Source organism: Capsella rubella, unplaced genomic scaffold (assembly GCF_000375325.1).
Source record: "Capsella rubella cultivar Monte Gargano unplaced genomic scaffold, Caprub1_0 scaffold_7, whole genome shotgun sequence".
Taxonomy (NCBI): Eukaryota; Viridiplantae; Streptophyta; class Magnoliopsida; order Brassicales; family Brassicaceae; genus Capsella; species Capsella rubella.
In genome coordinates, this window is record NW_006238917.1 from 9,741,633 (window position 1) to 9,757,913 (window position 16,281).

Sequence of the window (16,281 nt, forward strand, 5' to 3'; positions counted from 1 at the left end):
GATGAATATGTTTCAGAAATAGACATGTTTTGGTAACGGAATGATATAATTAAGATTGTGATTAAATAATTAAAATATTATCTTCGTCGAGAATTTAGAAACTTAATACATTAAACTCTGGAAAAAAAACCCTCTAAAGTCTAACTAAAACACAATTATACTAACCATTTCAAATGACTGTTTATTAAATATATGTACATAGTGTATGAGGAAACCAAAGAGAAAGATAAGTTTGGAAGTTATACACCGAAAATGAAAAAGAGAAGAACATTGAAGATTGGATTCAGGAACAATCTGAAAGTTTACTTTGAAAAAACAAACGACACAAAACTTGCTTTGTAGACCCGAAATCTATTTACTATACAGTATTTGTTAATTATAAAACCAAACCTAACATATCTCTTTATTCTTACATTTTCATGCACCCTAATTATTCTCTTCACACAGAATATGATATTAAGTTCTCGTAAGATGTTTTTATTCTTATTGAGTTATAAGTTATATTTCAGGAAGATAGCAAGTTATGTGGATTGCTGAAAAAAAGATTGAAAATGTTTCGGCAATTTTGAACTAGAAAAACAACTTTAGAAAGTCATCGACAAACCTTCATTTGTACTTATATCATAATGCACAATTATGTTACACCATGATAAATGAAATTAACAATCTTTTCTAATGTATTTATACACAACAATTCTTTTTTTTTTTGGTTTTAACATCATACAACAATTCATATGTTAGAGTAGACTTTTATATACAACCAGCGTTTTAATATATGTGAAATCAATCATAACTACATTCACTAATATAAAATTAATTTTGACATGTAGACACGTGAGACATCATTCTTAAAACATTTAAGAGCATATAACAAAAAATTGGGTTACATGTTGGAAAATAGGGTGGGTGTTCTCGACAAGAGTTACCAAAGATGCTTATGATTTAATTTGTTCTTCAACAAATATAAGCTTCCAACTTCTTAGAACCATGCCACAGTATAGAAGTGCTGCAACTATCTAAAAAGAAAAAAAAAGATTAAGCAATACTACTAATCATCGAGCGATGGTCTTTAATAATTACGTTTATATGAAGAATTTGATGCTAATTACTAATATGTATATTTAATCTTGATAAAGTTATCATATGATATGTCAAATCGGTAAATATCAGTAATCTAATATATGGGAATGAAAGGTAAGGATACGGTAGGCCGTCAAACCGCCCATCGCCTTTGAACGAGGTACACATTATTGAGGGAATAATGATTTATTAATTTTTCTTTTTTGTATGCATGACTATTTAAAGAAATTTTGATTCCATTTTTGTGTGATGATTACACGTATCAGAGATCTATATTGTTCACAAGGAATATATCAGAACTTACAAACTTCATATTAAAACACTTGATATAACAAAAAGAAAATTAAACGAGTGTTTCTTTACCAGAATAAAAATAAATTAAAGAAAACGAGTGTTCATAGGAAAATACAAGTGGATAAAAAAAGTAACGAGATGCTCTAGTTTACAAAGAATATGCTGGTTCTATAAGAAGGGCAATGGCCTTCTTCTACTTATCAACTAAACCCAAAGAAAGAAAGATAATACACTAAACAAAGACCTTTCTTCTCTACTTTGTTGTGTGGCAATGGCTCAAAAGGATAGGAATACAAGGATCGCTCAAAAGGCTTTTGAAATGGTTGATAAGGTGTATGGTAAGTCCCCTAAACTAACCACTAAACAATATGATCCCAAAGACGAGTTCCCTTCTCGTTTTGGCCAAAATGCTTACAAGTATGGTGGTCCAAAAGTTTATACCGTAAAAGAGGCGACTAGTACTACTATTAACTGTAGTCGAGCTATTTATATGTACTCATCTGAGTCAACTATGAGAGAACCTGTTGTCTCTCACCCCACTGCACATATTCAATACTTCGGTGTTGGCCGTCCTTTTGTTGGCAATCCGAACCGGGTTGAGAGGCCGAAAGGACGAGTTATTAACTGCGACGAGGCTGCTCAACTCTATGGAGGGGTGCTTATAAAGGAATTTCGTAAATAAGAGTGGTGTAAACCTCAAGTTATGTTGAAGATGCATGGTGAGTTTGTAAAGTAAGTGTGATAATTTCTATCTCTGCTTTCGAATGTGCAGACCGACAAATGTGCTAAAGCTTTTTGTAACGGTTTTGACTTGGAATAAGCTTTAGATGACTGTCTGTCTTTTATGTATTTAGAAGTAGTTTACGTTGAAGTTTATGTAATGTAAAATGTGATCGTACTATGTAAACTTGTATCTCGACTTTTTATAAACACAAATAAGCAAGTGTTAGAAAACTTAAATTAAACAAGCATATGTCATATATGCACCAAGTTGAATGAGTTCTTCTAAGTGGATCCTATAAATCGTTGTATGGTTACTGTTCTAGCCTGTTACCGTCATAGAGCGGCTTTGCATATGCGCTAATCTAGCTTATTGGAATTATGAAATGATTTATATACACTATAAAGTCATAAAAAATATATTACAAGATATAAGTTAATCATGTGTGGTTACATCTCACATTAATTTCTTTTAGTTAGTTTTGACCTAATTAAGTCTAATATCTTGTTTTCGTGGGCGGTCATGTAGTTAACCTCTTTTTCGTTTTTCAAACCTAAAAATCTTTTTGAAAAGAGCTTTGTGTGACAATAAGAAAATTAGAAAGAAGGTAGAATCTAACCAAGGAAAAAAATTGAAGTACGTTTTATACATCCAATTTTGTAATTTAATCACCTCCAATGGTATACAAAGAATTAATATTAATTTCCCCGCAAGTAAAGCAAAAACCAATGGAAACAAATTTCAAATCTTTTAGAGAATCTAATTACTGCCTCATGTTTTTTAACGGTAAATATGAAACTTTCCCTCCCTTCTTCCACATATAAGTAGGACTTCGAAATCAACTCAGATTTAGCAATTAAGATTCTCAAAAAACCCAAAAAAAAAAATAGAATGTGGAATGGATGGAACTATTCAATCAAGATGAAGAAGTATGTCTTGTTAGGTGCTACGGCTCTCATTATAGCAATGGTCATTTGCGTGGAGGCCGATGATGGAAGCAGCCCTAGTAGAAAAATAGAAGAGATTCACCGTGAAAGCAAGCTGGTGATAACAAGGACTGCCGTGAGTATTATATGTGCATCCACCGATTATAAAGAAGATTGCACATCGAGTCTCGCAACAGTGAGGACGCCCGATCCCCGAACTATAATAAGAGCGTCTTTCGACCTTGCTATGCTGTCGATTCGAAGTGGAATCGACAGGGGTTTGATTGATCTAAAGAGTAAAGCGGATGCGGATGTGCACACAAGGGAAGCGCTTAATACTTGTAGAGAACTTATGGATGATGCAATCGATGATCTTCGGAAAACAAGGGATAGGTTTAGGGGATTTTTGTTCACTAGATTGCCGGACTTCGTTGAGGATCTTTGTGTGTGGCTCAGCGGATCAATCACATACCAACAGACGTGCATCGATGGATTCGAAGGGATCGATAGTGAAGCGGCCATGATGATGGAGAAAGTCATGAGGAAGGGGCAGCATCTCACTAGCAATGGATTAGCGATTGCCTCAAATCTTGATAGTTTATTGAAGGCTTTCCGTATTCCAATTCCATTTCTCGGGGTACATTCATGTCAATCCTTATCAGATAACTTATATTTTGATATCAATCTTTAGTTCAATGGTTTTAGGTTATATTTTAGTTTAAACCACAAAAAAAAGAAAAAATGAACTAAAAATAAAAGATAGAGTTTGTTCCATCATTTTTTATAGTTACCGTTTTTACGAATGTATAACCCATACCGGATTTTATGTCTTCAACAGTCAAGAAGGGGCAGACTAGGCATTTTGGGTTCTTCACGAGACGAACCATCGGATTCTTCTCAAGATCCACCTTCGGATGTGGATTCTTCTGAAAATTCTTCTGAACCAATTGACTCTTCCGAGAATCGTCCATCGGATTCCTCTCAGAATAAAACGTTAGATTCTTCAAATAATAGGCTGACTAATTCTTCAAATAATAGGCCGTTGGAATCTTCTCAAACTTCTCCTCAACAATCTACGTCTTCACAGAGTCGACCAACAGCTTCTTCCGAGAAACTTCCTCAAAACTCGACTTCTTCCGGGAATCAACCATTGACTTCCTCCGAGATTCCTTCTCAAAAATTAATTTCTACCGGGAATCGACCAGCGGTTTCTTCTGAGAAACTTCCTCAAAACTCGACTTCTTCCGGGAATCAACCATTGAGTTCCTCTGAGATTCCTTCTCAAAAATCAACTTATACAGGGAATCAACCATTAGGTCCTCCTCAAAATTCGGATTCTTCCGTAACTCGACCATTCGATCCTCTTCAAAAATTGAATCCTCCTATTGGAAAATTGGATTCTTTAAACGACCGACACTTATCAGAGGAAGAAGAGTTCCCACCCTGGGTAACACTGCATTCGCGGAGGCTTCTTGCACGTAGAATTAGACGTAGACCTAAAAAAGGAATGAGAGCGAGCAAAGGAATCAGAGCGAACGTTGTGGTTGCAAAGGATGGAAGTGGTAAGTGCAAGACTATCGCACAAGCATTGGCAATGGTACCAATGAATAACAAAAGGAAGTTTGTGATTCACATAAAGCAAGGTGTTTACAAGGAAAAAGTAGAGGTAAGCAAAAAAATGCTTCACGTCATGTTCGTCGGAGACGGACCAACAAAGACGATTATCACTGGAGACATTGCCTTCTTACCAAACCGTGTCGGCACCTTCCGCACTGCCTCCGTTGGTAAAATTTTATACAACATCTTACATATGGTTTATTATAATTTATCTGTTATTGATATAATCTAAAACTATGTATGGTGTTTGCAGCCGTGAATGGGGACTATTTCATGGCAAAGGACATAGGGTTCGAGAACACGGCAGGAGCCGCACGTCACCAAGCAGTTGCACTTCGAGTTTCGGCTGATTTTGCGGTGTTCTACAACTGTCATATGAATGGTTACCAAGACACGCTTTACGTCCACACCCATCGTCAGTTCTACCGTGACTGCCGTATCTCAGGGACCATTGATTTCGTCTTCGGTGATGCCAAAGCTGTTTTTCAGAACTGTGTGTTCGTCATCCGCCGTCCCATGGATAACCAACAATGTATCGTCACAGCCCAAGGACGAAAAGACAAGCGTGAGACTACTGGGATTGTTATCCACAATAGTCGTATAATCGGTGATGCATCATATCGTCCCGTCAAAGCCAAGTAATCATATATAACTACTATAATCTTTAGTTAAATACTAACCATAATATAGGATTTTAATTAAAGCTCGTTGTATATATACAGGAACAGAGCGTTTTTGGGACGGCCGTGGAAGGAGTATTCGAGAACAGTCATAATGAACACAGAGATTGATGATGTGATAGACCCAGAAGGTTGGTTGAAGTGGAACGAGACGTTTGCACTCAACACGTTGTTCTACACTGAGTACCGCAACAGAGGTCGTGGTTCGGGTCAGTCTCGCCGGGTTAGGTGGAGAGGTATCCGACGTCTCTCTTCTAGAGCCGTAAGGGAGTTCTCTCCAGGGAATTTCCTACGTGGCAACACGTGGATTCCACAAACGCGTATACCGTACAATGCTAACTGAGCATACATGTCATTATATCATGTGTCACTCTTGCTTAAGGTGAAGTGGTTTGTGTTTACTAGTGTGTATATATATAAATCTGGAGCAGAGAGACTAACTAAGAGGATTTGTATATAGTTTTTTTTGAGGGGAAAAGTATATAATATAGGTGTATTTATTGAAAATATTTTTCATGTAAGTAATGTGACAAAACAAATTAGTGTTTTTATATTTAATTACAATGCTACGAATCAAAGATAATTGTGTCTGTGTGAATCTTTCAAGTGCGGTGTTCATATGTAGATCTAGAAAATACTATATTTTAGGTGGCTGTAAATTCGAAATTTGTAAACTACAGGATTCGATTTATTAAAGTTAATGATATAAGATACAATTTGTAAAATTTTATTTATCTTTGATCTTGGCTTTGAAAGCAAACTATGTTTTGCTAGAAAGTTAGTTTAAGCACAATTACAACAACACTTATATAAAGAAAGTTCTACTATTAGAAAAAAAATGTTTCACTTGCTGTTCTTCACGTGATTTTATAGTTTTTTTTCTTTCCTTTTTTAATTTCTCTGTTCTTTGTGATTTTATAGTTCACTTCAGAATGTTAGGTTCTCCATTTTTCTCAGGCTTAACTCCTTGTTCACCTTCTGTGTGATATTGCACTCCATTTTGTCTTCCTACGAACCCTTTTTAGCAAGTTTCTTAGCTTCTTTTTTCTTGATAGGACACATATGTTTTCTTTGGAATCTCTGAACTGATAAATTCTGCTTTAATATCTCACCTCAAACTTGTGTTGATGAGGATACCAACACCAAATTCGAATCGTAAGAGCACAAAAAAGCATTTAGTGAAAGAGACTTGAATGATGATGATGATGGTGCCACGACCCACACATTCGTGTAGTTACGTTGAATGATAGTGATGAGAACATAACGTTAACCAGCGTATCGCAGTGCCAACTAGGTCAAAGATGTGGGTTTGGTATGTAAACTAAATTATTGCCTAGTGGGATTGTATCCCCGTCTCTTCACTCTTCAGCTTTCTTAGTTGTAGATTTAATACAGTTAGCTTTCTCATTTTATTGGTTTGTTTAAATACCTTGTCAGAGAGTTTGAATCTAGGAAGAGAAATTTTATCTAAAGTATTAAAGTAAAGTGTGTTCTTGTTGCTTTGATTGGGACCTCCATCAGGTAGTCTATGTTTTAGATCCGTATGAGGATAACTACTGATAACAAAGAAAGTATATATTTGAACAAAATAACAAGTACAGACAGGGGATAAGTATATTCAAAATGAAATATTATGAAAACATGCACTATAGAATGTATCACACTCCTCATAAATCAAACCCTTGATGATTGTGTTATCTCCACGAATGAATAGGATGACTCTCATGCATTGATAAAAGGCTCATAAATATTATAGAGACCTTGAAAAATGTACACGTCCATTATCACTTCTGTACACAACACACAAGTGACGAGACCTTGAAAAATGTTATGACAACAAAAAGCAAACGTTTAATGCGTCAAACTAGATCTCGTAACTAGAGTAATTAATCAATTTTTAAAAATAAAATCGAAAAAGATTTTTGTTCTACTTGCATGCATGCATCTTAAACTCCTAAAAAGTCTTAATACATTAATTGAAAAAGAAGAACATATAATAAATTGAGAACAACTAATATACGTCCACGTGGCAGTCACAATAATATATGTTCAAACAGTTGAGGTTTTGAAACTTTGGTCTTCAGCAGGAACCACGTTGAATGCACGTAGAAACCAAAACTTCTTCCACCGTCGATTTACCTAACTCCTCCGACGAAAGGCTCAATAAGTGATCGGCATAGAGGACAAGATGAATGAGAATGAAACCACATATCAATGCAGTTAACGTGAAACATGTGTTTGCAGTTTGGCAAAATCCTACCAGAATCGTTATCTTCAAACTCCGATAGGCAAATCCCGCATTCGATGGTGGTTTCTGCAGTTGCGGCGGAGAACGTGAAACTAGGAAGAGATTTGATGACATAAGGGTTAAGACCGCTGTGAGTGGTGACAACGGCGGTGGAGGAAGGTTCAGCCAAAAAAGTAATCGCGACGGTAATGTGACGACTGGGATTCGAGCGGCGAGAGTAGAAGTAGAGAGAAACCATGAAAACGAGGATAAAGAAGATTATGACAGTGGTGGTGAGCATGATTTTGCTGTTTATGGCGAAACTCTTAGGATCAGAATTGGTATCGGGTGAGCTCAATGGATTGGGGTCACGAAAACTCATAATTTCAGGATTTCAAATGTTGGGACGTCGAATAGAGAGAGATGTCTCTTACTGCACTTATAGAATGAAGTAAAAGAAAGTTTTGGTGGTTTTAGTAAGTGTGAGTGAGAAATAGAGAGAGATGTCTCTTACTGCACTTATAGAATGAAGTGAAAGAGAAAGTTTTGGTGGTTTTAGTAACTGTGAGTAAGAAATAGAGAGAGATGATTCTTACTACACTTTTTTCTATGCCTACGTTATTGATATTTTCTCGAGGATGCTAGATTATGTAATTTCTTTTTGGGTTAAAAATTTTTTAACTACAACATCATTTTTTATATAACTTCCAAATAAGTTAAAACAAAAAAAAAATGTTTACGTAATCCATCGTTTAGGATGAAGTTATTGTTTAAGGCTTTGAATGGAAGGGCAGATTAAAGGCAGATTAAAAGCAGATAATACACATAGTGGGGGAACTGCTATTTTTCCTCCAAAAAAGGAAATATTATTAAAAAATAATTGATCTGGTGGCAGATCAAAAATAAGAAGGATATTTGTATTGCATTATGAACAGTAAAAAAGCTGGAGATTTGGAGTGTTTTTAAATGAACTGCTTTTTTAATAAAAAATTAATAAAACTTGATCTGCATTTAATATGCCATATCTGCTTAATTTGCTTTTGTTCTGCTGGGTATATTTGAACTGCTTGATCTGCTCTGCCTTATTTATTATCTCCATTCAAAACCTAAGTACATCATATTAAGTGGTGTCAAAATTATTATATCAAATATTTATATGTCTGTGTTGACAAAATTTCCGTGTCTATATATTTTCATATTGTTTGTTTTGTAACAGTCGTTGTTGAATTCTTATACATAAATGAAAATCTAAGTGAACACACACCGTCATGCCCGCACCTAAACGTCTCTCCCAACGACCAAGCTAAAAGCATATGTAATGGAAGTGTCTCATAAAAGTATCTCATCTCTAAAAATATTAGTAAAATATGTAATAATAATTTGATATTATAAGAGTCTCTACAAAGATGAACGAAATAATATTAATTAATATTTTTTTTAAAATTTTAGGTAGGTGAAAAAGATTATTGTTAGAGACTCACCAATTGACATGCTCTACCAACATAATAAATATAATATGTATAAAATTATATTAACTGGTTTATTTTTTGATTAGATTTCCAATCAAACGTATCAATTTCTTGTGTTACTATTCATCTAATAATTTTACAGTAGTAGTCTTGAAATTTCATGTCATTCAATGTTTCACATCTCTTCGGATTAACAAGAATTTTAATATTTTGTACATTTTTTTACAAGTATGCTTTTTGTATTATTTTGATGATATAAACGTACTATATATATAAATATATATATATATATATATATATATATAAGTTTTTTGAGTCAAATAAGGCTAAAGGTAATATTGTACTTCCTCCTCCGTTCCTAAAATATGATCTTTTAGGAAAAACAAATTGTTTTAAAACAATTATTGTTCTAAGTTATCAATGCATTATTAATTAAAATTTAAAATATTCAAGGTAAATAACTATTTAATATTGGTTTAGAGTTCTAAAAAATAATGAATCACAAAAATGATACAATCATCATCAACTTTTAGATATTTTCTTAATTAATATGTGTGAAAAATCTAGAAAGTGTTTATAGTTAGAAACGGATGGAGTATTATTCTAGTAAGGGCCCTAATAATGTTTGGAATGGCCATGTTTTTTTTTTCTTTTTTTTTTTTTTGGTAAAATGAATTACAAGTAGGGGAAGTTAAAGTAGAAAGGATGTAACATTAACAGAGTTAACCAACTCATATATAGCCACTAACCCACATAAAACTATCAAGGACAATAGTCATTAAAGATTGAAACCATAATGTAAGGAAGGTGTTTTCATGCTGATTGTGAACATGAGATTAAATAATGGGTATGATCCTAGGATTATACTTCTAATATATGTCTGCGAGTTTACTTCTCTTGAATTTTCTAGATTTTGTTTACGCAATAATAAAATGTGGGCTAAATAACATTTATACGATTGACACCATGGTTACAAGAAGAAGCGGTTTATTCAAAACTTCAAATAGATCGGTCGTTAGTAACCATTCCTCCACAACATGGAATCAGAAAATGATGCTTCATCATATTTGTGACCAGCTTTTGAAAATATTTCTCAGTTTTCAGAGTTGACAATATTATTTCCTTAAGCTTTAAGTACTTGGTTTTCAGAGATTATAATAATATTATGTTGTTTTCAAAATAAGAAATTTTTTATTATTCCTTTCAAATAAACTTCTTCAATAAATATAAATGATGAAAATGTCATATGTATACTGAATTAGATATCCGAAAGTATACTAAAAAAATACGTTTTATATATTCGAGATCGATATGAACTTCTGAAGATATATATTTGATAACAAATAAGACACAATATATACTTTAACAAGAGATAATGTACAGATTTAAGAGATAGTGATTATTTAAATTAAATATAATAAAAAACAAACATTTTATGTGTATATATATATATATATATATATATATATATATATATATATAACTATATACATATATCATTTTTACAGATAATAATATATTGTTTACATGATATGTACTCACAATTTTTGAAGTAAAATTAAGTATCAACACTGAGTTTGTTACAAACATTGTTCAGATTAATCATTATCAAGCTCAATCGCAGACTCTTCCATAAACTTCTTTTTGATGCATCTTACTGAACAAAATATTTCTTCTAAAAAAGACAGGACGGATGAGAATTGACAGCGAGAATGACAAACGTAACAAATTGGTCGAGTTATACGATTGTTAGGAATAACATAAACTCGGGATGAATCATCCTCAGTTTTTGGTTTCATCCATATAAAATCTCCTAGTGTACATTTTATATGAAAAGTGAGGCCACAATGTTCACATAAATAAAACCATTGCTCTGAATCTAGTTCTTCCTCGCATATCTCGCACCAATATTGTTCACGTGTTTTTTCTCCATAGCATAAAAATAGAAAATGATCTATGTCATTTTTGTGTTTGACCATTTTTGGCAAAATAGAACATTTAATATCTAAATAATATCCACAGTCTTCGCAACTTAAAACCATAGTTGTCTTATCTCCACAAGCGTTACAAATTTTTTCTTCTGTTGAGTAGTTTATGTATAACGAATGAAGTGGATGACTCTCATGAGCAAACGAATCTGAAATTGAACCACATCGCACATCGAGAATAATATTACCATCATCACTCTTATAATGAAAACCTTGAAAAATGTATTGACAAGCACTGCAAACATATATTCGGTCATTCCAATCAGGTCTTGTGATTAGAGTAATCGACATCTTGTAGAAAGAATCTATCTTTTTCTGGGGGAGAAACGCACATTTTTTATGAAGGATGAAATCATCACATTTTGTGCAAATGTAGAATGGATTAAGAAATATGGGATAAAAGCATGCTTTACACCACATGTATTTATCATTTGCCTCACTCTTTTCTTTGAGCTTTAAAGTATGATCGGTGTGACTGAAATGTGTTATTACTCCTTCCTCAATCATCTCATATGATTTAACCTCTGAACTATTTTCTGATATATCTTCAAGTTCAATTCCATCCCAAATTCCGAACTTTGTGGCACATCTCAAATGAAAAGCAAGATCTGGACATTTTGAACAAGAATAAGCCCCAAATGTCCATGTCATCTTTTTATGACACACTCCACATTTCCAATCTCCCATATCTAGGAAGCTTTTGTAATAAATACGGTGATTATGACGATTGATCTTTATGACGCGTGGCATATCAATACAATTTTTATGGATCATAAAATTGCATGGAAGACATACATACGGATTTGGGTCGTCCTCTATTCCACAAGCATTACAAAGAAATTTTCGTTGCGGCATAAGAGTGAGTGAATGCTCATGAGCCTTAGGATGGACAAGAGTGAAAGGTGGTGGATTCTTTGCACAATTGATATCCACACTAAAATTGCAAACGTAACAGTGATAAAAAAGGTTATTAAGGTTAGTTCTACACAAACAACATTTTTCATTAGTGTAACTGGAAACATGTGTGAGGCGCTTAAGAATATGTTTAGGATGACAAGAATAGTTGACCTCTGCTATTGATTCTGCACAATCTCTGTGAAAACTCAATTTGCATAACTCACATGCATAAGGGAACCGATCATCAAGCAGTCCACATATATGACAAGTAAACATAACCATCTTTGGGACAAGGGTTAAACAATGTTCGTGAGTCTTTACATCCTCAATTGTTATGATAACTTCCTTTTTTGCGCATATCAAATCGATGGAAAAATCACATATTGAACAATAGTAGTACAATTTTGGCAAGTTACCTCTACAAATCTTGCATTCGCCATAGACGCCTTCATTTTTTGGAACCGCTTTGAAGTATAAAGAATGTTGGGGATGATACTGGTTGCTAATCTCTAGATCGGAATTGGCACACTCTTTATGAAAGAAGAGTCCAGAATGAAAGCAACGATAACCATCACTATGGTAGTTTTTACCAAGATTGCATCCGTCACATTTTAGCCCACGCGTCGGGATTAATGTATACATTTTGTCGAGTATCTCCATTTTTATAAATGTGTTTTTTTATAATGTTCTATAATTTTTGTTTGTTAGATATATACCTATTTATAAAGAATATGATATATAATCATTATCAATTATTCGTTGTTTTCATGAAAGGATACTCAAGGGATAATGTTTGTCAAGGACTCGTCAAAGAATAAATATTTGTAACGTAAAGAATAACTTAAAGAACAAATTCCTTAGATATAGAAAGGGAAGTACACCTAATTAAGTTAAAGTTAATTTTTGTTTAGCTAAGAAGGCACTAAAAATACAACATCGATCATATATGACTACCAAATAATTCCATAATTCATAATGTATCAACATAAATGTTGTATAATTTATAATTTAGTTTTGATAAATCTCTATCGATTGATAATTTATCAAAACTAAAAAGAAGGCTTGGGGTTCAATTTCAAGGCTTAAGGTTTAGGGATTAAGTTACCATTATACTTTTCCTTGAATATCATATCTTCGACTACTGACATGTAAACAAAAATTGTCCATCAATGGGGAAGATATGAGCACAAAATACACTCTCTCCAAAGAGAATTCGTAGAGGGATCAGAAATGGAGCAAAACGAGGTCCAAGGATCATAATTCTGTAATCATTCCATTTATAACTAATCCAATCCATGTTATAGAGGAAAACAATTGATAATATTTTTGTAATGAAACTTTTATGATCATTATAAACTTAAAAACAAATCAAATATTATTAGTTTACAGTTATAGAAAATTGTGAATCACAAAAAATGAAGCATTTTTATTCACCTATATGTGAACAACATTATAAAAATATAGAGTGATTAGAAATAGAGTAGAAGCTCATCTCTCCCTCACAAAATGGTAGATATGTATTGGTCTTTCTCTACTTTTTCACGAAGTCCACCTATTTATAAAAGTACCATCAAAACGAGAGACTCTTTTGTTATTCATGGTTACAAAAATATAATTTACAATGATAAGAGTTTTTGATAAATAACATAATATATCTATAGTTTTTCATTTATATTTTCCCCCATGTACTCTTCTTCATGCAATTCTCTGGGTATCGCCATGACAAATTTTGACCATCCCTTGTCTTCGCCACGGACAAATAATTCTCCCAATCCTCCAGCACTTGTCTCAAATCTTTAATTTTATTCTCTAGTCCCACACAACAATTGGCATGCATTGTACAAACATTATCCAAGTCCTTACTTGGCTCACAAAACCCTCCAAAGTATTTCGTGTCCAAGAAACTCATTTTAAGTCCAATTTTTGCAGTGTACCAACTGCTTTTGATTATATTGAACACGTCTTGGTCGTGTTTATCCGGAAACCGCAGCCTCGACATGTACCAATAGTTGTAGAAATTTATGGTTCGTGGATTGGCTTGAACAAAAGTGAAACCACCATTGACATTGTTGCGGATGTCGTTATGATCTCCATTAAAACGGTCACACGCGATTTGGAAATCTACATCTTTAGATAAACGAAGAAATGGATCTCGAAACCACATTATATCTATGTCCTACACACATTAACCATATGTTAGTAAAAGAGTGTAATATAAACATCAAATTCGTCTTCATATCTACCAACTAATTCGTTTTTACTTAGCAGAATTTTTCGACTAATTCCTAGGGCCTAGAGAAGAGGCATGTATTTATTATTGTCATTTAACGTTACCAGTGACCAACCAATATTAAAATCATAGCCCAAATATTTGAACCTTACTCCCCTAACCAAAAGATGAATTTATCAACTACTAAACAACAATGAGTCTATATCATACATGGGTTTACGTACACTAATAATCCCGCTCATCTGATTCAAAGCCCATATCTTCTAAATATTGTCACACTAAACAATAAAAATGCAAATGTTGGCAAATCAAAATCAACAGAATGTAAACGATGACGTACAAGTAGGGAGAGAGATAGGTACGTACCGTGAAGATAAAGTTATAACCGAGCTTTAACAAAGTACCCAAAAACTCTATACGACGCCACATCATCTTGAGATAGTCCGGGGTCATGAACACCTTATCGCCAGCGAAATCAACTCCGGCGGTTTTCATGAAATAACAGCGACGGGGATGGACCTTTAAGCACCGAGAATAGGCATCCACGTCGAGACAAGCCACCACAAGGTGTCGGAGTAATGGCTGAGTCCCTTTACCGACACGAAAACTGTCGAGAAACAAATCAAACGTCGAGTTCGGCTGAGACCAAGCCTGGTTTAAGGTGGTTATGATCACCGTCTTATCTTCCGTAGCTGCTTCTGTCAGGATTTTGGTCAATTCTTTCACATCTTCTTGATGATGCTGTCCAACAACAATTAAAAATATATTCAAGAACAGATCATTGTTTTGCATACGTTGTCTTTGTTCGTATTTAAGTTATTCGTACACTTGTAAACGGAAAACACTACTAGCCAAATGACTTATTAATTTTTAAAAAAAATTAGACATATAACTAAGGGATTTAAGTTAATAGAAAGATTTTATCATTTATGGAAATAAATATAAAATAAAAATTGAAATCTGTAAGCTAATGGTTAAGAAAAAAAAAACAGAAATAATTTGTTCCCTTTAGAGATATCGACAACTGTATTTTTTCTACTCAAATCTAAAAAAAAATAATCATGTGATATGTAATCCTTCCTAGTTTTCCAAAATTATTTTAAGTGCATCATATTACATTTAAGACCATATCATATAGTATATATTAGAATTTATTAATAAAATCTTTTTACTCTTACTCTTGTAATAAATCTAAATATGGAAGAAAATCTGAAAATAATTCAATTCCAAAATCTCCATGAAAAGCCGAAGTTGAAAAAAAAAAAAGAGATATTGAAAATTTTCTGAAAACAATTACGATAGAAACTTACGTATAAGATAACAAAACGAAATATATAAACACATACATACATGGATAGGTAAATAGAATTACTAACGACATCGGAGAGGTGGAAGAACTGTTGTAGTGGTCCTAGTGGATAAACACCAATGTTAATTTGGTAGATCACAAAACTTAAGAATCCGGCAACGGCCAAGCAACCACCGACCATCACTAGATCCCTCCGTCGTAACGGTACTTGCCCCATCTTCCACCGTCGCTTTTGGAGCTAGTCGTAGTCGTTTTGAATGGCTCTTGAATAAAATCTCAAGTAAATGTATTTATAGGTATACTACATCTACAGTACATATGGAAAATACTAGATTCAACAAAATAGATAAGTATAACTATATAAGAAAAGATAGAATATGGGGAAATAGGGAAACAAATTTTTTAAATCCTTTGACAGTTTGAATGGATCATGAGTTGAATCTGAAAGTCAATATATATATAATGTGTATGAACAAAATACAGGACTATTAAAAACCATAATAAAAAGAAATATTTATAATTATGTAAGAAAGGTAAAATATGGGAAAATGAAACAGGTGTTCAATTTTTGAGAAAGCCTGTAGAAGGAAATAAATCTCTGTGCTATTAAATATAATAAAAATTAATTTTAAATAGTATAGTGATTAAGGGAAAAAACTTTGGTAGCTTAACTTATTTGGATTTTTTTTGTTTATTGTTCTATAATAAAGATTAATTTTAAGAACAATAGAGGTGGTGAGTCTGGTAACAGAAAAAATGAAGGAAAAATTTCAATAGTTTAAATTATTTGGATGTTTCCTTTTTTTAAAGAGCTTTACCATCCTTATTGAGGTATCTTAGATG

At 33.2% G+C, this 16,281-nt stretch overlaps 5 protein-coding genes across 5 annotated transcripts; 2 read left to right on the forward strand and 3 right to left on the reverse strand.

Moving 5' to 3' along the window:
• Positions 1-1,592: 1,592 nt before the first annotated feature.
• On the forward strand, positions 1,593-2,312 carry LOC17879645. The gene has a single exon (XM_006284613.2). It carries the CDS (start codon positions 1,646-1,648, stop codon positions 2,054-2,056), a length of 411 nt encoding a protein of 136 aa, XP_006284675.2. The 5' UTR covers positions 1,593-1,645; the 3' UTR covers positions 2,057-2,312.
• Positions 2,313-2,986: 674 nt separating this feature from the next.
• Positions 2,987-5,783, forward strand: LOC17878291 (putative pectinesterase/pectinesterase inhibitor 43). The gene is made up of 5 exons (XM_023779586.1): positions 2,987-3,658; positions 3,860-4,187; positions 4,338-4,805; positions 4,892-5,276; positions 5,361-5,783. The coding sequence occupies exons 1-5, from the start codon at positions 2,987-2,989 to the stop codon at positions 5,659-5,661; spliced, it is 2,154 nt and encodes a 717-aa protein (XP_023635354.1). The 3' UTR covers positions 5,662-5,783.
• Positions 5,784-7,095: 1,312 nt separating this feature from the next.
• LOC17881028 (RING-H2 finger protein ATL17) lies at positions 7,096-7,970 on the reverse strand. Its single transcript, XM_006285596.2, has one exon. It carries the CDS (start codon positions 7,925-7,927, stop codon positions 7,454-7,456), a length of 474 nt encoding a protein of 157 aa, XP_006285658.2. The 5' UTR covers positions 7,928-7,970; the 3' UTR covers positions 7,096-7,453.
• A 2,619-nt stretch (positions 7,971-10,589) lies between these two features.
• On the reverse strand, positions 10,590-12,559 carry LOC17879388. Its single transcript, XM_006285234.2, has one exon. The coding sequence runs from the start codon at positions 12,557-12,559 to the stop codon at positions 10,613-10,615; it is 1,947 nt and encodes a 648-aa protein (XP_006285296.1). The 3' UTR covers positions 10,590-10,612.
• A 905-nt stretch (positions 12,560-13,464) lies between these two features.
• LOC17879244 (uncharacterized protein At4g15970) lies at positions 13,465-15,818 on the reverse strand. The gene is made up of 3 exons (XM_023779074.1): positions 15,476-15,818; positions 14,496-14,870; positions 13,465-14,075 (listed from the first exon to the last, which is right to left on the reverse strand). Exons 1-3 carry the CDS (start codon positions 15,653-15,655, stop codon positions 13,569-13,571), a joined length of 1,062 nt encoding a protein of 353 aa, XP_023634842.1. The 5' UTR covers positions 15,656-15,818; the 3' UTR covers positions 13,465-13,568.
• Between the last annotated feature and the right edge of the window lie 463 nt (positions 15,819-16,281).

What these genes read in the sequence shown, in the direction of transcription:
- LOC17879645 (XM_006284613.2), top strand. Translation starts at nt 1,646, where the DNA reads ATGGCTCAAAAGGATAGGAATACAAGGATCGCTCAAAAGGCTTTTGAA.
- LOC17878291 (XM_023779586.1), top strand. Translation starts at nt 2,987, where the DNA reads ATGTGGAATGGATGGAACTATTCAATCAAGATGAAGAAGTATGTCTTG. An exon ending in TTCCAATTCCATTTCTCGGG is followed by an intron (nt 3,659 to 3,859) that starts GTACATTCATGT and finishes TGTCTTCAACAG; the next exon opens with TCAAGAAGGGGCAGACTAGG. An exon ending in TATCGTCCCGTCAAAGCCAA is followed by an intron (nt 5,277 to 5,360) that starts GTAATCATATAT and finishes GTATATATACAG; the next exon opens with GAACAGAGCGTTTTTGGGAC.
- LOC17881028 (XM_006285596.2), bottom strand. Translation starts at nt 7,927, where the DNA reads ATGAGTTTTCGTGACCCCAATCCATTGAGCTCACCCGATACCAATTCT.
- LOC17879388 (XM_006285234.2), bottom strand. Translation starts at nt 12,559, where the DNA reads ATGGAGATACTCGACAAAATGTATACATTAATCCCGACGCGTGGGCTA.
- LOC17879244 (XM_023779074.1), bottom strand. Translation starts at nt 15,655, where the DNA reads ATGGGGCAAGTACCGTTACGACGGAGGGATCTAGTGATGGTCGGTGGT. An exon ending in CTATTTACCTATCCATGTAT is followed by an intron (nt 14,871 to 15,475) that starts GTATGTGTTTAT and finishes GTTGTTGGACAG; the next exon opens with CATCATCAAGAAGATGTGAA. An exon ending in GTTATAACTTTATCTTCACG is followed by an intron (nt 14,076 to 14,495) that starts GTACGTACCTAT and finishes TAATGTGTGTAG; the next exon opens with GACATAGATATAATGTGGTT.